General features: G+C 51.6%; 1 protein-coding gene across 1 annotated transcript in view; it reads right to left on the bottom strand.

Moving 5' to 3' along the window:
- Positions 1-21,450, bottom strand: part of RASAL3 (RAS protein activator like 3) — a 51,367-nt gene that overhangs the window by 11,229 nt on the left and 18,688 nt on the right. The window contains exons 6-12 of the mRNA XM_073318741.2: positions 20,825-20,957; positions 19,623-19,721; positions 18,655-19,200; positions 17,911-18,055; positions 16,384-16,528; positions 14,163-14,399; positions 12,026-12,227 (exon numbers count right to left, since the gene is read on the bottom strand). Coding sequence (XP_073174842.1) covers positions 12,026-12,227; positions 14,163-14,399; positions 16,384-16,528; positions 17,911-18,055; positions 18,655-19,200; positions 19,623-19,721; positions 20,825-20,957 — 1,507 coding nt within the window. The remainder of the gene's footprint in view (positions 1-12,025; positions 12,228-14,162; positions 14,400-16,383; positions 16,529-17,910; positions 18,056-18,654; positions 19,201-19,622; positions 19,722-20,824; positions 20,958-21,450) is intronic.

Below are 21,450 nucleotides of genomic sequence, written 5' to 3'. Positions count from 1 at the left end.
CAGGTCATTGAGAAAACAACCATGCTTCGTGTAAGAGAACGCTTACTTCTAGAACCACAATTTATACTAGAAAAAGCAATAACCATTGCTACCCAGATTGAGTCAGCTACAGCTGAAGCCAAAATAATGAGCATGGATACAGGAGGCACAGTCCAGGCTGTGACTCCTTTGCAGAAAAGTTCACTATCGCTGCAGACAAACAATTACAAGAGGAAAACTAATGGAAAACCACCAAATCAGCAAATTCAAAATACAGTAAAAGTATGCTTTCACTGTGGATCCCCACAACACCTTGCAAGCTACACAGGATGTCCGGCAAAAGTAGCTCAGTGAAATCATTGCAAAAAGATTGGGCATTTTGCTAAAGTATGTCACAGCAACCAGTTCAATCAACAGGTGCATGCAGTTACAATACCAGATGTTACTGTGCTGAGCGTGGACAAAATCACTACTGCACATATTCCAGAACAAATAAAGTGCACTGTAAACGTTTCCGACATACCCTTAGGCAAATCACACTCTGTTCAGCTAATGTTGGACACTGGCTCAGCAGTATTTATACTACCTGATTCCATCTATTTGCATTACTTTAAAGATGTGCCTTTTACTGAACCCAATCTTCACTTGGTGTGCTATTTGAAAAACCATATTCCAGTACATGGCTGCCTGCCAGCAATAGTTACTTTTGGTGATTGCTGTATAACTGCAGAGTTCTACATTGTCCACAAAGGCACTCCTATCCTTGGCAGAGATTTATTGGCTGCTTTAAATCTCAGGGTAGTTAATGGATGAATTGATCTTCCTCAGCAAAGCACTCTTGTGGTACACACACCAGTTTCAGCTGGGACCCAACACCAGGTTGAGGAGAAACTCGGCTGTGCTTATGGGTTTCCGCATAAAGTTAAAATGCAGAATAATGTGATGCCTGTACGACAGAAATTACAGCGCTTACCATTTTCAATCAGGGAAGCTGTTTCAGAGGAACTTAGAAAACTTGTTCAAAAGGACATTATTGAAGAGATTAACCCCTCGGAATGGGTTTCACCTATAGTAGTGATGTAGAAGAAAGGTGGAGGCATTTGCCTTTGTGTGGACTTAAGGGAGCTAAATAAAGCTATTGTGATTGACAGCCATCCTCTTCTTCACATAGAAGAAGTATTTGCAGAACTCCGTGGAGCAAAGATGTTTTCTACTCTTGATTTGCAGACCGCACACTACCAGATTATGTTGCATGAAGATAGCAGAGACCTCACAGCATTTATTACACATGAGGGACTATTTCATTTTAAACGTGTTCCATACGGTCTCGCATCTGCCCCAAGTGCCTTCCAAAAATGATTTAATTGATTCTGAAGAATCAGCATGGAGTTCAGTGCTATCTGGATGATATTATCATGTTTGGAAATACTGGAGGAGCATGACAATAACCTGCAGTCTGTACTAAACTGCATCAGCAAAGCAGGCCTCAAGCTCAATAGGTCCAAATGCAAATTTAGACAAACTGAACTCTCCTTTCTGGGGCATACAATTTCACAAGCTGGACTAAAACCTGATCCAGATCATATCCTGGCAATTTCAAATGCTCCTCCTCCAACAGATTTGCAAACCTTACGTTCCTTCTTGGGTCTTACCTCCTGGTATGCAAAATTCATTCCCAATTATGCTTCGGTCATTGAACCGTTATGAGAATTACTACGGGGAAGTTCAACCTTAGTGTGGACAACGGATGCACAAGCTAGTTTCAAAACGGTGAAAGACTTGATTGTACATAGTCCAGTACTTGCACTATTCACTCCTGCTTTGCCCACAATTGTAACTACTGATGCTTCTGATTATGGACTTGGGGCTGTCCTCACACAACTTCATGAGGACAACACAGAGAGGACTGTTGCATTTGCTTCAAGGACACTAAGTAATGCTGAGAGGAAATATTCTACAGTCGAAAAAGAAGCACGTGCTTGTGTCTGGACTACTGAAAAATGGAGAACTTACCTGTGGGGCCACACGTTCAAGTTGCGCACGGACCACAGCCCTTTGACGACGTTGCTCACCACGAAAGGACAGGGAAGAGCAGGATATTGTATTGCTAGATGGTCTGCAAGACTACTCTCTTTCAATTATGAGCTGGAATATAAGCCTGGAAACCAAAATGTGGTAGCTGATGGCCTTTCTCGCCTGCCTTTGCCTTCACCAGATGGACCACAGGAGGATGAGGATGTAGTAGTTGAACTTATTACAAGCACTCTTACTGCAGTCACAAGAGAACAATTTCAAGCTGCTTGTTCAGCGTGTCCAATTCAACAAAAACTATGGGAATTTCTGACAAAGAGATGGCCCAGTAACCCTAAAATCCTTGACTCAGTTTTGCTGCCTTATTTTAGAGTTCAGGATGAACTTTCTTTGCTTGATGGCTGTGTGCTATGAGGTGCACACCCGCTACTTGTGCCAGAAGAATTACAGCCAAAACTCATACACCTGGCACACGATACTCATCAAGGAATTGTCAGAACCAAACGACGACTATGGAATCTGTATTGGTGGCCAGGGATGGATTCTCAAACTGAAGCACTCATAAAATCCTGTGTCACTTGCCAAATGCATGATAAGACAGCAGTGACATGTACCCCTCCATTACAGCCTGTTCCTCTTCCTGAATCTGCATGGGAAAAAGTGGCAATTGACATTGTAGGACCCTTTGATACTGCTCCAAGTGACTGCCGTTATGCCATCACCTTAATAGACTATTTCAGTAAATGGCCTGAGGTAGCGTTTACATCACAAATCTCTTCTGCTACAGTAATTAGTTCCTCTCTTCAGTTTTTAGCAGGGAAGGTAACCCCAAAGAACTGGTTTCAGATAATGGTAGTCAATTTACTTCCCTGGAGTTTGAAACTTTTCTAGCAGAGAGGAACATTTTACACAGAAAGTCATCCCTATGTTACCCTCAAGCCAATGGGGAAATCGAACGGTTTAACAGAAGTTTGAAAGAGAGTTTGCAAACGGCTAAACTGGAAGGGCGATTGTCGATAACCTTCACTACTGATTTCTTGCAAACATACCAGGCTACACGACACGCCACAACGCAAAGATCACCCACAGAGTTACTGCATGGGAAACAGATGAATACTAAACTGAACATTGCTGGATTGTTAAAGGCACAACCTGATGCCCCAGTCGAGGATGATGTGAGAAAAACAGTTGAACAGAACCAAGCAAAGTATAAGGCTTTCACAGACAAGTGGCGGGGTGCTAAGGAACCAAAGTTTGAGTGTGGTTCCTTCATTAGAATACGAAAACCTGGAATTTTACGCAAAGGAGACCATAAGTTCACAGCTCCTCTTAAAATCATAGAGAAGAAGGGACCTTACACCTATCGACTTTCTGATGGGGGGGTATGGAATGCTTCTTATCTTGCACCTGCCTATGCACCAAGATTACACCAACGCCAAGCCTGCACTGGATGACTTCACCGTAGTATCAACACAACAAGACATTGCACTGGAACCGGGGCTTGAGAGACGGCCTGTCAGACCCAGACGACCACCTGTCTGGACTAGGGACTATGTTATGTAGTATCTACAGTGTTTTCAGTGTAATATTTCTGCCAACAGTATAGTGTCTTGTTTCATATTTGTTCCTGTGGTTAGATCAACAATGTTTATTTTAACTGGGAGAGTTTCTTAAGAGAGGAGGGAATGTGGTGTTTAGATGCTGCTTGTAACTATTAGAATTGGGAGCACTGGCTGTTGGGAGTCTGAAAGGACAGGAAACCGGAAGGAGTGGGGGAAGTTGAGGAGGCAGCGTGAGAGCTACTGAGGGTGCAGCAGCAGCTTGGAAAAGAGGTTTCCACTTTAAAAATAAAGTTGAAGTTTGTTAGTACTTTGCCTGGTTGCTACAACACGTGGCCAGAGGACGATGCCCAGCCGGAACCGACTCAGCACGGCTCTGACTGGCACACCCAGGGGACAGAGGTAACAGATGCTTATCTCCCTGTCTGGTTGCAAGCGTCTGGCGTATTGTCTGCTTCCCAGAGGTCTATTTTCACATTTAACTGGATGCTAATCAAGATTGCAAAATCAAGGTGAGAGGAAAGCCATAGAAGAGTCAATCAGCAAGGCTGTTCTGTTTAGGAATAAGGATGAAGGACTGCTCTGATGTATCTAGGGGTACCAAGAGATGCCCTGGATCCTTCACTGAGGTGGCAATGTGGTTTGCTTCATGAAAAAAGGTCACAACCAGCCTGGCTGTCAAGCTCTAGTGAGCAATACTTGATTAGCCAGGAGAGTAGCTTGCTAACTAAGTCTAGGCCCTAGAATGTGTTATGATTTTATTTGATATGAGGCCATTAGTTTCCAATCCTTCTCCTTGCTATTACTCAAATCTGTGCTTTGTTAAGTGAAACTATTGTGGATTTCACTCTAGCTATATCTGTGCTGTGTGTTAAACAGAGCACTGATCTGAGGTGGGACTGGTAAGCAGGGGTGGATTGTTCCTTTGGAAGCAGTCAACCTGAATACTGCAGTTTCCAGTGGACCAGGGGCTGGACACTCCAGGGACACACTCAGGGGCTTTGGGGGCTGGGGTGTCCCAATCGCTAACCGGCAGAGAGAGCAGGGTCTTCAGAGGCCTAGAGGGCAGTGCTTGTGTTGCCAATGGCTGATGGAGTCAGGGAGCTGAACCCAGCAAGGTGCCACCCAACTCTGGGTACCGGTGTAAAGTGTCACAGGGGCAATGCCCAGCTGGGTCGGCTCAGCGCAGCTTCCATCAGCACATCAAGGTGGCGATGCCCAGCTGGGTCCAGCTGAGCATGGTTCCAACTGGAACAGCCACGGGGAGACAGTTCCCAGCTCAGACCAACCCAGTGCAGCCCATGCAGGTCCTACGGTCTCCGCTGATGGAGCTGCTGGGTAGACCCCTCAAGGATGCTGGCGGGTTCCAGACATACACAGTGACACCGGCCGCTGGCTGTGGGACCCTGCCATGGATAAGCCCTTTCTACCTTTTGGCCACAAGGGGACAGATGTGCTCTGTCAATGCACTCCCATCCCACCAGGGGCGCCATTTCAGATTTTGGTAGGGGCAGGGGGGAAACTTTAACCGTGATTCCAAAGGCTACTTGGGCACCTGAAAACTTTATTGTTTTTTTGCAGATAATAACTTAGATACAAAAAGAAAAGGAGTACTTGTGGCACCTTAGAGACTAACCAATTTATTTGAGCATAAGCTTTCGTGAGCTACAGCTCACTTCATCGGATGCATACTGTGGAAAGTGTAGAAGATCTTTTCATACACACAAAGCATGAAAAAATACCTCCCTCCCACCCCACTCTCCTGCTGGTAATAGCTTATCTAAAGTGATTACTCTTGTAAGGAGAGTGATCACTTTAGATAAGCTATTACCAGCAGGAGAGTGGGGTGGGAGGAGGTATTTTTTCATGCTTTGTGTGTATGAAAAGATCTTCTACACTTTCCACAGTATGCATCCGATGAAGTGAGCTGTAGCTCACGAAAGCTTATGCTCAAATAAATTGGTTAGTCTCTAAGGTGCCACAAGTCCTCCTTTTCTTTTTGCGAATACAGACTAACACGGCTGTTACTCTGAAAATTAGATACAGTGCTCCTGTCATAGAATCATAAAAGATCAGGGTTGGAAGGGACCTCAGGAGGTCATCTAGTCCAACCCCCTGCTCAAAGCAGGGCCAATTCCCAATTTTTACCCCAGATCCCTAAATGGCCCCCTCAAGGATTGAACTCAAAACCCTGGGTTTAGCAGGCCGATACTCAAACCACTGAGCTATCCCTCTCCCATCAGATAATAATATCTAATTCCTATATAAAGAAAGAAAATTTAATAAATATTAGACCCGCTCAGCTCTAATACTTATTCTGACATCTTGTGTCAATTCACTTAAGGCAGTGGTTCCCAAACTTTAACAACCCACGAACCCTTCACTAAAATGTCTAGTCTCATGAACCCCCTCCTAAAAATGAATATTTCCAGGGATTTTCTCCCTTACCTCAGCATAAATTATAAAAGCAGTGATCTTGGATATTTGTTTTTATGACATGCTTATTACACACTATTTATTAATTATGATTTATCATCACAGTATTTTTATTACATTATGAAAATGGCAACTCTTCCAAGATCTCACTTTTGTAGCTTCCAAGATCTCACTTTTGATTAAGCCTGTTATAAGACAAGGCTCCTATCAGAGGCGCCAACAGAAAAAAGGGGTGTGGGACCTGGGGGGGCACTGCTGAAAAAGTGGGGGGGCACAGGGGCCGAGGGAAAAAAGGGGAGGGACCCGTGGGGGGGCGCTAACGCGGGGGCCGCAGGTGACCCTCATTGCCCCCCATACTGGCACCTCTGGCTCCTATGTTTCATCAAGGAGTATCAGATGTGAAACAGCATGAAGGTATTTAAGAAGCCAACTCAAAGAGTTCTTCCTACACAAGCATTCAGGTCTTCAGCAGTCCAGGCAAACAATGCACACTAAAACAAAGTTTAAACTTGTTCTTCATAATAATTTAAAAACAACACTAGCAGCCTATTTAATTTTAAAAACAGCAAAAAATATCCACCTCCCTTTCTATTTCGTAAAAGGAGTCTTGAAGTTTAAATCTCCTCAGTGTGATAGATACGCTTGCTTTGATCTGCTTCACTCATGGAAGTCCCCAAGGTTCTGGGCTGCTGGCCCCGTGCTGCCTGGAGTCCCTAGGGACAGCTCTGTCCGCCATTAAGGAATTTTTTCTCGAGAACCCCCTGTAACATTTTGTTAACCCCCAGGGGTTCACGAACCCCAGTTTGGGAACCACTGACTTAAGGGACACTGGTCAGGTTTAAAAAATTAATGTATATTCTTACTTTGTTACTAACTTTTGTTTACAACAATTGAAACAATTGTAGAAAAACCTAGATGACTTTCTATCAATTTTTTGCAGTTCATCAAGCTTTGAATAGATCATTTAACTTTTGGAAACATCCTATTAGGGCAAGGCCTTGTGAGTTTATACTGCACCTGCCTGGGGCTCTAGAAGAGTTACCCCACTACAAATAATAGAGTAGAAAATGACTTTAAACAGGAGTGAAACTGACACTTTCAAGTCACTTTCATAGTATTGCCAACCCCAAATGTTCAAAAATCAAGAATTAGGCTCACCAAAAATCATGAGATTGGCTTTAAAATAATGAGATTATGTAAAATAATAGATGTGGAGTTCTTTTTATTCACATTCTGCTTTTTGAGCCTTTAGGGTGCACTGGGGTCACATTTTGAAGCTTTCTCCACAGCCACAAGGGCAAGAAACTTCATTTTTCTTTAAGAATGAAGGCTGAAATCATCACATATCACTTGACTCCAGGAGCTGGGGCTTTAAGGAAAACAATAATTATCATGAGACTCATGACGAAATCATGAGAGCTGGCAACAGTGCACTTCTGTTTAAAGGCAAGTGACTTTCCAGAAGGCTCTGAAACACAACACTCCAGCAACTGAATTGCAGTTTTCAAAGGAGAGTATTTTAAATCAAACACCAAGAAAATTCCACATTTTAAAGTCCGAGGGAAAATTGAGACTTCTGAGGTCTATCAGGGCCATTGCAGGTAGGAAAGGAAAATAAAGAGGCACTGGAGCTCTGGGCAGCTCTTCCTCTTGAAAGAAAGTTGGAGGATCAAATCTTCTAGTCCTTAATCAAGTAAAACTTCTATTGTCATCAGCGCCTCCACTCCTAGTTATAAACATCACAGTGACCATGTGATAACATGTGGGGTCAATAACTACACACTTCATACTTAAATATCTGAGCCATCTATCCAGAGTTACACATCTGATATGCACTGGCTCAGGGACTACATTTTCTGGGATATTCTGAACAGTGCTGAGCACACAGATCGTGCCCAGTGAATAACACAAATCATGACAATAATGGTTGACTTTATGGACTCTGTGGACAAATTTCTGTTCTTTGTTCTGGAATTGGCCTGAATACAGCTGAAACCTTAAGAATTTGATATATAATCACATCTGATATTCATATGACACTTTCTCATTCCTTCCTTTTCTCAACCTCAGGACAAAACATGACAAAACAAATGGTTTTCAGTTAAAATATAAAATTGCATAGCAGCTATTGCTCTACATCCCAGCACAGGGCAGAACCTGCCACCCCTCGGGGTTAAGCGTTCTCCTCTCACCTGAATCTCATTCTCTTTCTTTCTTCATCCTTCCTGACCTCTGTGCTGCTTTTGATACTGTCAACCATGACACTCTTCCCAATCACCTGGGACCAATTGCTGGAATCTCAGAGAACTGGCCTTCTTGGTTTTGCTCCCATCCATCAGAGGCCTCTTTTTTGCAGCATGCAGCAGAGAGAAAGGCTGGTCCAGTGGATAGGGACCTAGCCCTGAGAGACCTGGGTTCTACTCCCCCCAACCCCCATGGACTTCCGTGTGACCTGAGGTCAGTGCCTTAGGGACAGAGTTTCAAAGGTTTTTAGGCACCCAAAGATGCAGCTAGGCATCTAGTGGGATTTACAAAACACCGAATCATAGAATATCAGGGCTGGAAGGGAGCTCAGGAGGTATCTAGTCCAACCCCTTGCTCAAAGCAGGACCAACCCCAGCTAAATCATCCCAGCCAGGGCTTTGTCAAGCATGACCTTAAAAACCTCTAAGGATAGAGATTCCACCACCTCCCTAAGTAATGCATTCCAGTGCTTCACCACCCTCCTGGTGAAAAAAGGTTTTCCTAATATCCAACCTTAAACCTCCCCCACTGCAACTTGAGACCATTACTCCTTGTTCTATCATCTGGTACCATGGAGAACAGTCGAGATCCATCCTCTTTGGAATCCCCCTTCAGGTAGTTCATAGAATCATAGAATATCAGGGTTGGAAGGGACCTCAGGAGGTCATCTAGTCCAACCCCCTGCTCAAAGCAGGACCAATCCTCAATTAAATCATCCCAGCCAGGGCTTTGTCAAACCTGACCTTAAAAACTTCTAAGGAAGGAGATTCTACCACCTCCCTAGGTAACGCATTCCAGTGTTTCACCACCCTCCTAGTGAAAAAGTTTTTCCTAATATCCAACCTAAACCTCCCCCACTGCAACTTGAAACCATTACTCCTTGTCCTGTCCTCTTCTACCACTGAGACTGCGCCTGCCCGCCTGGCAGGAGCAGGTGTAGGAAGGTGAACACCGGGGAACCACTGTGAGAGAGAGACCGCACACAAGATCACATATGCCCCTCATTTCCTCCCACACCTGAGCCCACAGGTGCCAGCTCAGCATCACCTGGCCCCAGAGGAGATGGCTGAGCAGCAACCCACAGGCACCCTGTGCCAGCCCACCAGTGGACTCCTGGCTTTGGGTATGGGGCACATGGTGTGTCACACTGAGGTGTCCACCAGGGGGAGCTCTGCCTGGGTCAAAGACTGGTAGGGGCAGTGATCTGGGGCAGAAGCCAGTCAGACTCAGACTGAATTTTACAAAATTAATTTCATTCAAGTTCTGCCCTGGCAGGAGTTCAGGAACTGAAGCTCCAGTCAGCTGTGATTCATGAGTCAGGACTCATGGGTCCTATCCCCAGCTTTTGGAATGGAGTGGGGGCTAGTAGTTAGAGTAGGAGCGGGGAGCCAGGACCCCTGGATTCAATACCCAGCTCTGGGAGGGCTCTGTCAGGGACCCCCACAGCTTCTTTTGGGCCAATATCCTTCTCTGCAGAGACACAGTTTGGGGGGGGGTGTTGGTTTTTCTTTTGGGGGAGGGGCAGCCCAGTCTCACATCCCCACTGAATGTTTCTCTTCCTGGGCGGAAGAGGAAATTGCCCCCTTATCGCTCTCCTCCCCAGTCATGATACACTTGCTGCCCCCGGAGGGGGGACAAACCAGTGGCTGCAGGGGTCCACCTGGTGAGTCAGAGCTGATCCCGCCCAGGTGCTATTTAAGCTGGCAGGCGAGTCAGGACATCCGCACAAGCCCAGCCTAGAACCATCCTCTCTGGAACCACCTCTCAGGTAGTTGAAAGCAGCTATCAAATCCCCCCTTATTCTTCTCTTCTGCAGACTAAACAATCCCAGTTCCATCAGCCTCTCCTGATAAGTCATGTGTTCCAGATCCCTAATCATTTTTGTTGCCCTTCGCTGGACTCTCTCCAATTTATCCACATCCTTCTTGTAGTGTGGGGCCCAAAACTGGACACAATACTCCAGATGAGGCCTCACCAATGTCGAATAGAGGGGAACGATCACGTCCCTCGATCTGCTCGCTATGACCCTACTTATACATCCCAAAATGCCACTGGCCTTCTTGGCAACAAGGGCACACTGCTGACTCATATCCAGCTTCTCATTCACTGTCACCCCTAGGTCCTTTTCCGCAGAACTGCTGCCTAGCCATTCGGTCCCTAGTCTGTAGCTGTGCATTGGGTTCTTCCGTCCTAAGTGCAGGACCCTGCACTTATCCTTATTGAACCTCATCAGATTTCTTTTGGCCCAATCCTCCAATTTGTCTAGGTCCCTCTGTATCCTATCCCTGCCCTCCAGCGTATCTACCACTCCTCCCAGTTTATTATCATCCGCAAATTTGCTGAGAGTGCAATCCACACCATCCTCCAGATCATTTATGAAGATATTGAACAAAACCGGCCCCAGGACCGACCCTTGGGGCACTCCACTTGATACCGGCTGCCAACTAGACATGGAGCCATTGATCACTACCCGTTGAGCCTGACAATCCAGCCAACTTTCTACCCACCTTATAGTGCATTCATCCAGCCCATACTTCTTTAACTTGCTGACAAGAATACTGTGGGAGACCATGTCAAAAGCTTTGCTAAAGTCAAGAAACAATACATCCACTGCTTTCCCTTCATCCACAGAACCAGTAATCTCATCATAGAAGGCGATTAGATTAGTCAGGCATGACCTTCCCTTGGTGAATCCATGCTGACTGTTCCTGATCACTTTCCTCTCCTCTAAGTGCTTCAGAATTGATTCCTTGAGGACCTGCTCCATGATTTTTCCGGGGACTGAGGTGAGGCTGACTGGCCTGTAGTTCCCAGGATCCTCCTTCTTCCCTTTTTTAAAGATTGGCACTACATTAGCCTTTTTCCAGTCATCTGGGACTTCCCCCGTTCGCCACGAGTTTTCAAAGATAATGGCCAATGGCTCTGCAATCACAGCCGCCAATTCCTTTAGCACTCTCGGATGCAACTCGTCCGGCCCCATGGACTTGTGCACGTCCAGCTTTTCTAAATAGTCCCGAACCACTTCTTTCTCCACAGAGGGCTGGCCATCTCTTCCGCATTTTGTGATGCCCAGCGCAGCAGTCTGGGAGCTGACCTTGTTAGTGAAGGTTGAAAGCAGCTATCAAATCCCCCCTCACTCTTCTTCCAGGAGCCTTTGAAAATCCCACTAGGTGCCTAAATACCTTTCAAAATCTGGCTGTTAGTCTGTGTGAGCCTCAGTGCCCCATCTGTACAATGGGGATAACAGCACGGCTCGACCTCACCGAGGGGCTGTCATGTGAGACACTCAGATACTACGGTGTTGGGGCCACATAAGTACCACAAGTAGAGGGGGAACTTCTCTATACCACTGCTATCCCTTCCCTGGGCTTTGGCCCCTTCTTTTCACTTATCCCCCTCACATCTTCCTCTTTTCTGAATGTAACCTTGGCTCAGAAGGCTTGGCTGTATGTCTTCTGAGTCCCCTGCATTCTCTCTTCAATCCCCCCCACCCCCTGGATTTTGTTCATCTGACGACTTCCAGATCCTTAATTTAATTACCAGCCTTTTCTTGTCTTAATCACCCTGCCTCTGTCGGTAAACAAAACACTGACTCCCTGCCACAGGGACACAAGCTGGGAGAAGCACCTCTGCAGAACTCACATTTCACACTAATGCTGAGCAGCTAAGAGCGCCGCCTGGGAGCCCCCCTCCTGTATGAAACTGGGGGGCAGGGGGCAGCCCCCCTCTGCCCTACCTAACTGGCGCTTTTGCATCCCACCCCCAGCCTGCAGTACCTGGTCCAGGCTGGTGAATATGTCGCAGAGCAGCGAGTGCAGGGTGGAGAGCTCCAGCGCCAGGTCCACGTAGCCGTCGTAAGCCACCAGGTGGGCGCTGCTGTCTGGGTTGGCCACGCTCTGTAGGAACAACTTCATGCGGCTCCAGTTGTGCTCCAGGAATTCGTTCATGAACCCCATGTACGCCTCCTTTTCGCCGAACCTGCGGGAGTCACAGTGCCACGGGGGCGTCACGCACACGGCCCGGGCGTCACGCACACGGCCCGGGCGTCCCGCACACGGTGGTGCTGCGCGGGCATCGCACAGAGGGCATCACAAAGGGCGCAGGTGTCACGCACACGGCCCGGGCGTCACACACACGGTGGTACTGTGCAGGCATCATGCATACGGCACAGATGTCACGCACATGGGGGTGCTGCGTGGGCATCACGCACGTGGCCCGGGCATCACTCACACAGCAGGGGCATCATGCGCACAGCGTTGGTGTCACGCACACAGTGTGGGCGTCACACACACGGCACGGGTGTCATGCTCAGGGCGGGGCAAGCACATTCCCACACATCCACACAGGTGAGCTCGAGGAGCCAGGGTCAGGTGAGCTGGCCCAGGGTCAGGTGAGCTGGCCCGTGCTGAACAGTCCCACACTGATCAGCTGATCTGCAGGGGACAGCACGCAGCTGGTGTGGGGTTGTGACTAGCATTGCTGGACATGGGAATGCCACAGCCTTATGCTGCCCTCTCCTGGTAGAGGAACCACAGATACAGGTAATCACACTGCCCTAGTGCCCCTGCCCCTGGGGGCATTACAGCCACATCTCCCTGCCTTCTGCCCAGTGTCTCTGCCCAGCTGCTGGGTGAATGGTCCAAACAAACCATAGGAGAAAGTGAGAAGCTGACTCTGCAAGGGAAACTGAGCCCACCCCCCACGCTGCCAAAGTGATGTGCACTGGCTAGCACTGGGGCTGTCAGGGCTACTGGGAACCATAGCCAAGAAGCCGCTGGTAGCTGAAGGATGGCCCTGTGGTTTGTGTAGGAGTTAGGAGACCTGGGATCAAGCTCCTGATCTGACACAGACTCATTGTGTGGCCAAGTCACTCTGTGCCTCAGGTCCCCTCAGCCCCATGGAGACAGTAGCCCTGTCCCAGGGAGATGAGGGAGGAGAAGGGCACTGGTGACTGTGAGGTGCTCAGGGACTATGATAATGGGGGGCAAATGTGTGTGAGGGGGAAGCCCAGGGGTTACACAGCACTGGCCTTTTGAATTGCTCTGGAGTGCACATGCATTTCGAGGTGACCCACCTGGGGTTCCTGCGCGGCCTTTGCTAGTTGAGGTGGCTGGAAGGGTTTTTCCTGCTTCTTTTAATAATGTGACTTTGGGCCCCTGGCAAATAAGCGGATCCTGGCACCATGGGCCCCAGGGCCGGAGCCCAGCACCACAACTCGAAGGCCTGAGCGATGGAGATTGGGGTTGGGGGTTGTTCAGGCTCTTAAAGCTCTTTGGGGCTTGGGTTACAGCTCTTCAACTTGGGCCAGAGCTCAGAGTGACCTGGATTCAGCCCCTGCCTCCTAGGAACCTCCCAGCCCACATCTCCCAGTGGCTCAGGCCAAGCACCAAGCCCAGGGGTAGGATCCAGCTGGGATCACCCCACATTTCTACAGAAACCCCCCAAAGTTTCTTCATCCCCCAGGGAGATGCAAACCCAGCACCTTTCCCCAATTCCTTTCCTTGACAGAGGCCCTTGAATTGCTAGTAGGAAGGGGAAGACCCAGGCAAACTGAGGTAAGGGACTTGGAGTAACACGGGGCACAGCCTAGATCGCTCACCCAGAGCTGGGTCCACACCACACAGGGCAGAGCTGCGTGCAAGATACAGACAGGACCGCCCCACAGAGGGGCAGAGCCGAGCTGTGATACAGACAAGATCACCCCGCAGAGGGACAGGGCCGTGGGCAGAGCTGAGTTCTGATCCAGATGGGATCACCCCACAGAAGGGCAGAGTCCTGGGCAGGGCCAAGCTGTGATATAGATGGGATCATCCCACAGAGGGGCAGGGCTATGGGCAGAGCTGAGTTGTGATACAGACAGGATCACCCTGCAGAGGGGCAGGGCCCTGGGCAGAGCCAAGCCATGATACGTACGCAGCAAAATTGGCCAGGTTCTGGATGACTTTTGCCACCAGGGTGAGGGTGCGGGAGGTGGCATCATCTGGGTACTCCTGGGTGAGGCCAAACAGGCTGGGGGACATGATGGCCGGGCACAGGAAGCGCAGGAAGAGTGAGGCCGAGATGAGCCGCTGCCCAATGTCCTCCTTGTCCCGCTCCAGGCACTCCCCCTGCCATGCTGCAAAGATCTCGCTGAGCTCAGCTGGGAAGGCACTGAGGAGAAAGGCACAGACGGTGAGGGGGAGGGGGACAGTGCCAGCTAAACACCAGCATCTCTCAGACAATCCCTGGCAGCCAATAGGACCAGAGGTCCTCGCGGTGCCTCCCTGAGAAACAGCCTGGGGAAGAAGGGGTTAACCTCCCCATGTCCACAGGGGCCAGTGCTGCCCCTGGGGTCTCAGAGCCGGACCTCACCCCAATGTTCTGCTCATGCTCCCATGTCCCTTGTTCCCCCTGAGGTCAGGCATGGCTGCCCATTACTGTGTTGGCCCAGCTCCCACCCAGATTCAGGGTGATGGGAGCTTAGTGGGCAATCCTCCAGACCCCCCACCTCCAACTCTAGGGCCGTGGCTCTTGGCAAAACCTGTCCAATAGTGGCTCCCTCCCCTTGGGGCTGCCCCACGGAACACAGGCTCCCTGTGAACGGGCAGCCCTGAGGGAGGCTGTTTGGGGTTCTGCTGCCCCTGCAGTGGCCTTAGCTGGGGAGAAACAGGCCCCATGGCCACCCACCAGGACACCCCACAGAGCCCACAGGAGCTGAGGCGGGGGAAATCCTTTCTGTGGCCCAGCCCAGCTACTGGGGTCAGGAAAGGAGAGACATTAGGTCAGCGGGAGTTTTGGGGAACCCACAGTGCGGGCTTGGGACCCTAACTACACCTCAGTGTCAACTGGCAAAGGGTTCCCTGGTCTGTAACAGAAACGCCTACCAGGCCTGACAAACTCACTGCACCTAATACATTGTTGTCATAGTATTTATCGGCAGAGAGTGTCATGTGGGATGTCAAATGAAAGCTTATAGCACATTGGTCATTTTAAGCACTGGGAGATGTACGTACAGTCAGTGCGTAAGAAATTATGTGTATCTACTACAGTACATTCTAAACTATGGAACCAGGCAGAGCTGACGCACAGGTTTTCTGCCAGACACAGTATGTTTCTTCTCCTACCTCTGATGTAGATGATGCATTGTAAAGCCAACACAATGGGGACCCCATTTAAGTGTGAAAGTCAACACGAAAAACAGGTTGACAGGGGGCTATGCAACAAACAGGAGTGTGGGAACATTCCCTGGGACCAGAACCCCAGGAAGGGAACCACATGGGTCAGCCTGGATTCGGGGGACAAAACAGTGAGTTTGGGGAAAGCTAAAGAGAAGCAAAAGGACATCTGAGTACTCATTTGCTGAGGAAACCCCTTGAAGGGGGTGGGGAGTCATGAAACCCTGGATCCTGGTTGTGACTGAAAACTAGCAGCTCTGTCAAAGACTGTATCCGTGGGAGAGAATCTACTTTATTAAACAAGAAAGGCCACCATGCGTGAGTGTGGGCCTGGGATTGCAGTTCATGTTTTGTTTTATCTGTGTACCCAGTTCTGCCTCCAATATTCTCACGACTCATCCGAGTCTTTGAATCTTTGGAAATAAACATATTTTTGTTTTATCATAAACGTACCTCAGTGCTGTGGTATTAGGCAGTGTGAATCCTCAGCTGAACCAAACCAGCTGGTGTGTGCACTGTTCCCTTTGAGGGACAGCGAGCCTAGTAATGCTGGCGAGTGCCCAGTGACAGGGGCTGGATATTACAGGACTACGCTCTTCAAAGGGAGCTCAGGGATGGGGGGCCCTGACTGTTAACCTACAAGCACAATAGTACTGGCAAAGTCCTGAGGATACGGTGCGAGTGGCTGGAAGGCTGGTGGTGCCAGGGAGCTGACTCCCAGCTACCATAAGAAAGACTCCTTTACACTGAAGGCAACAGGGTGGCAAGAAAGCATCACAGGGCTGCTGGGACTTGTCCATGTGGGAGGACACTGAGCCTCTGCTTACCCCTTTCCTTTCCCCCAGCCAGGCAAGCCCAGCCCTGCGTTGCCCCCCAGGCAAGACTGGCCCTGCTTTTGCCCCTCCCTCTCTGCAAGCCAAGTCCCATCCCTTCTCCCTCGAGCAAGCCCAGCCCCACGTCCCCCGAGGGCTCTCCCTCACTCGCAGGAGTTGGTGATTCTCTGGAAGACCTCCTCGCATGCCTGCCGCAGGTTGTTCTGGTTGTCAGACAGATCATTGGCTGCACACTTGCTGGGGTCAACCTCACAGCTGTCCTCCGACTCGTAGAACTGGGCAATAGCCTCCCCTGCAACACACATGGAAGAGCCCAGAATGACATGGAGCCTGGAGGGTGCGGGGGAGGTCCAGAGATGCAGTGCCAGGACTGCGGCCGGGCAGGATACAACGGGCATAGTACTATCCAGCTGGCCATTTGGAGACCCCCAAAGAATGTGCCCCCTTGTGTGTGAATATATGAGAGTCCGCATGCACGTGTATGCACATACATGTACAAGTGGGCTCATGTGTGTGCATGTGTACAAGTGTGTGCGTTTGTACATCTACAAGTATGTGTGTGCACAAGTCCGTGTGTGTGTGTTTGTACAAGTGTCTGTGTGTGCATGAGTGGGATTGTTTAGCCTGCAGAAGAGAAGAATGAGGGGGGATTTGATAGCTGCTTTCAACTACCTGAAAGGGGGTTCCAAAGAGGATAGCTCTAGACTGTTCTCAATGGTAGCAGATGACAGAACGAGGAGTAATGGTCTCAAGTTGCAGTGGGGGAGGTTTAGGTTGGATATTAGGAAAAACTTTTTCACCAAGAGGGTGGTGAAACACTGGAATGCGTTGCCTAGGGAGGTGGTAGAATCTCCTTCCTTAGAGGTTTTTAAGGTCAGGCTTGACAAAGCCCTGGCTGGGATGATTTAACTGGGAATTGGTCCTGCTTCGAGCAGGGGGTTGGACTAGATGACCTTCAGGGGTCCCTTCCAACCCTGAGATTCTATGATTCTATGTGCACATGCAAGAGTGCACACGTGTGTAAGCATGTGTGTATGCACACGTGTACAAGTGTGGATGTGTACAAAGGTGTGCGTGCACGGGTGTGTACGTGTGTTAACAGCTGCACTCTATTGCTGCCTTCTGCTGGGTGAGGTCTGAGCCTGGCTAAGAATGACATTGGCTGCCCCTGCCCCATGCGTGGCCAGAGCCGGGACTCTCTGATCAGAGCTGAAGGGCCAAAGCTCAGCCTGATGCAAACGCACTTGGCCATGGGGGCTGAGGGATCAGGAGGGGGACGTCAATGGCAGAAGGGAGAAAGCTACGTGCTGCAAGGAACAGGGCCTGGAGGCCCATCTCGCTCCAAAGCCAGCATCCTCTCTCTGCACGCCCCCCTGCAATGCGTATTGCCCCCTGGGGCATTAGCCTGCCACTACAAACTCACCAGTGCATTAGCTGGCCCATTACCCCCCCCTCCCCATGTGTTAGCCAACTGGCCCATTACACACACACACCCCGTGGGCTAGCCGCCAACCCATTTCCCCCCCAGCCCGTTAGCCAGCTGACCCATCTCTCTCTCTCTCTCACACACACAGACACACACACGTTAGCCCATCAGCCCGTAGGTCCCGCACTACCAAGCGCATTAGCCAACCGTTACCATCCCCCGCAGTGTGTTTGCTGGCTGGCCCGTACCCAGCATGTCCAGCAGGTACTGCCCCCCAACCAGCTTCATGTACTCGTCGATGGCCTTGGTCGCCAGCGTGTTCTCACGGAAGATCAGTGCCTCTCTGTCGTCGAAGCGGTTCAGCTCTGCCACCCCCAGGTCGATGAGAAATGCCTGTGGGGCCAGAGGGGCTGGAGTCATTGGGATCCAGACTTTCCACCCCTGACCCCAGCCCTGGGCTCAACCATGCCCCATCCCTGCAGCACACACTCAGCCTGGAGTGCTGCAGCATCGCCGGGTTGTGTTTGGCTGTGGGGTGAGGGAGGGGGTGCTGCTAATGGCCATTTGCCTCTCCAGGCACAAAGGGCAGCAGCCACCCGCTGTGCAGCTGGGGAAGGACCCTAGCTCCCCTCCCCCAGGGGCCTGTGAGTGACTCACTGCCCAGCACATGCCCCATCACAGTGCCACCCCCAGTCCTCCCCCCCAGGCAGGAGAGCCCTTCCTCTCTGGGCTGAGCCCCCCAGTTATACCCCTGGAGGTGATGCTGGGCAGCCCACCACCCACATCCTGGGGCAGCAGGGGGAATTCCCCCCCAGAGCCCTGCAGAACAGCTCCCTGCCCCCCTGCAGCAGGTTGTTCCCGGGCTCCTGCCCCTCGGAGCACAGCAGGGCTCGCTGGCCCACATGGGGGCTGCTGAGCCGGCTCTGGCTCAGGCTCTCCTGTACAGTTCAGATGTCCTGGGGCTGAGAGAGCCCCCAGTGGCTCGGCCATACCTTGGCTTTGCCCGTGCTCTGCAGCACATGCACCAGGGCACTGGCAAGCTCCTCCTTGTGGCGCACGGCGATGGCAGGCTCCAGCCCGGCGCACAGCTCTCGGTAGTGGAAGGTGATGTACTCGGCGAACTCCTTGTAGCTCACGATGGGCAGCACCTGGATCTCCTGGTAGCGTCCGCGCAGCCGCAGAGAAGGTGCCCGGCTGGGGGCAGCTCCACACAGCAGGTACCATTTCTCCAAGGGCTGGCGTGAGGCAGCCAGCTCCCCCAGTGGGATGGTCACGGTGCCCAGGGGGCTGGTCTCCCGCCGTCGCCCCTCCTCCTCCCGCAGCACACTGATGCGCAGCTCCCGCACCGCGGGCAGCGTGGCCAGCTCGAAGAGCTCGCCCCAGAAGAGGGCCCCGCCCGCACCCGCTGGCTTGGCTGTAGTGCGGGCGTACAGGGCGCCATCCAGGTGCAGCTGGCAGAAGTAGCGCCTCTTGGGGGGCAGGTCTCGGGCCTCATACACCCAGAGACTCAGGGTGTTCTCCACACGCTCACAGTTGTCCTGGGGAAACGGCACAGTGTGAGGGGTGCAGACATGCTTCGGCAATGCAGGCAAAGGGAGAGCTTCCCTGCTCATATGGAGGGGGAGCAGCTCGCGGGGAGGGAGAAAGCTGGGGTGCTGTGGGGCAGGGCAATGGTAGGGGGGCGCTGAGGGACCAGGTGATGTGAAGGGCAACTGGCAGAGCGTGAATTCCTTGTGCCCGGTGCAGATGGGAGTGGCTGCACTCCCCATCCCCAGCTGACGTGTGGGAGGGACACAGCCGCTCCCCAGCTGATGTGAGGGGGGAAGCCATTTCCCAGCTGGCATTTTGGGGGGACATAGCCATTTCCCAGCTGGTGTTTCAGGGGGGACGCAGCCACTCCCCAGCTGGTGTTTTCGGGGGATGTAGTCGGTCCACAGCTGGCATTTTGATGCCATCTCACCTTGTTGGGCTGCACAGTTCTGCGTAAGTTCTCAATCCACCGGTCCCGCTCAGCCACCGACGTGCAGCCGAAACAGCGGCTCCCCTCAGCGTTGATTATCTGCGGGATGGGGATGGGGAGGTTGTCAGTGGGGGGATGTAAGGAAGCGGGACTGTTCTTAATGTTTCCTCTGAAGAGTGTGGGGTGCCTCAGTTTCCCCTATGCAGTTCTTAAGTGTCTAGGTGGTGGGATAAAGGTGTATGATCATTGCAGCGCCCTACAGGGCAGGTGTGTGCAGGGGTCTGGACACAAAGAATGGCCAAGACCCTGTTTCCTGGAAACTGATGGCCTGGCCCTTCCCCCCTGCAAGGTGAGAGCTAAAGGATTGGAGAACAAAGGAATCCGGTGACCTCCTGGCCCGGGAAAGGGACAAAGCCCAGAGGAGGAGGGGCTGGAGAGAGTTTCAGTTTGGGGCTGGCTGGGGACATGGAGTGAAGCGCAGACAGGGTTGTCTGGCTCACTGCCCCCCAAAATGGACCCAGCTGAGGGGTCCTGTTCTCTACACCTACAAGCTCTGTTTTAGACCATGTTCCTGTCGTCTAATAAACCTCTGTTTTACTGGCTGGCTGAGAGTCACATCTGACTGCGAAGTTGGGGGGCAGGACCCTCTGGCTTCCCCAGGAGCCTGCCTGGGCGGACTCGCTGTGGGAAGCGCATGGAGGGGCAGAGGATGCGGAATGCTCCGAGGTCAGACCCAGGAAGGTGGAAGCCGTGTGAGCTGTGTGTCCTGAAGACAGGCTGCTCACAGAAAGGAGACTTCCCCAGAGTCCTGCCTGGCTTTGTAGGGAGCAGTTCCAAAGCATCGCCTGGGGACTCCGTGACAGGGGAGCACAGCTGCTGTAAAGCGCGGGGACCTGGTGCTGGGACATGCTGGGTCAGTGGCCAGCATTGCCATGGGGGAAGAGGGGGAATCTGCTCAGGCTTGTCCTGCGCTCCAAGGACAGGGCTGGTGCTCATGGGTTGGGGCCGGTGCCTCGGAGCTAGGGCCTGTGCTGCTCCATAGGTGACCTGTATTCAGTCCTTGCCCTTGGTGCCCCAGGGCAACAATGCTCTTTGGCCCTGGAGGGTCTGGTCCCTAGGGTGCTGTGCACTGGGAGGTGCCCTGGGAGCATGGGGGAGGCAGGGAGACCCACCCCGAGTCCCTGGCCCAGCAGCAGCATTACCTGGAAGCAGAACTTCTCGCCCAGGATGCTGCTGTGCAGCGGGCGGATCACTACGTCCTCCCCACTCAGATCCAGCTCAGCTGCACTTGGTGCAGGCAGCAGGGACTCACGGGAGCCATGCCGGCTCGGCAGCCTGGGGAGGAGAAGGAGCCGGTCACGTCCCACCCAGCCCTCCTGCCGGTCCCTACCCAATCTCTGCTCACAGCAAGGGGGCCTAGTCCAGAGCCTCTCCTGGAGCAGTGATCAGCACTTGCCCATGCCCGCCCCCTCCCCTGGTGCCCAGAGCACTGGGGTGGCCTAGGGGCAGGGGGGTTCTGCTGCCGTGGATAAATGTGCACAGGATCCTTTGGCAGTGCTGTACCCAGTTCCTCACTGTGCAGAGTGATTCCACCCATCTGCCCAGGCCCCGGCCTCGGGGGGGGGGGCACACACTCGCAGCAGGGCCCCTGGTGGACATGGGGATGACCTGCCCTAGGCCTGGGAAGGGAGGAGGCTGCAGGGTGGTGGCAGCTCCCAGGGGCATCCACACTTTCAGTCCTGTCTGGGGGGGAACCCCCAGCACCCTGCTCACCAGGGGCTGCTATTCTATTCTATACCCTATACAGGGGAGCTGAGGCATCTTGCTC

The sequence above is a fragment of the Lepidochelys kempii genome, chromosome 20 (genome assembly GCF_965140285.1).
Source record: "Lepidochelys kempii isolate rLepKem1 chromosome 20, rLepKem1.hap1, whole genome shotgun sequence".
NCBI classification, from domain to species: Eukaryota; Metazoa; Chordata; order Testudines; family Cheloniidae; genus Lepidochelys; species Lepidochelys kempii.
This window is presented reverse-complemented; position numbering and strand designations above follow the sequence as displayed.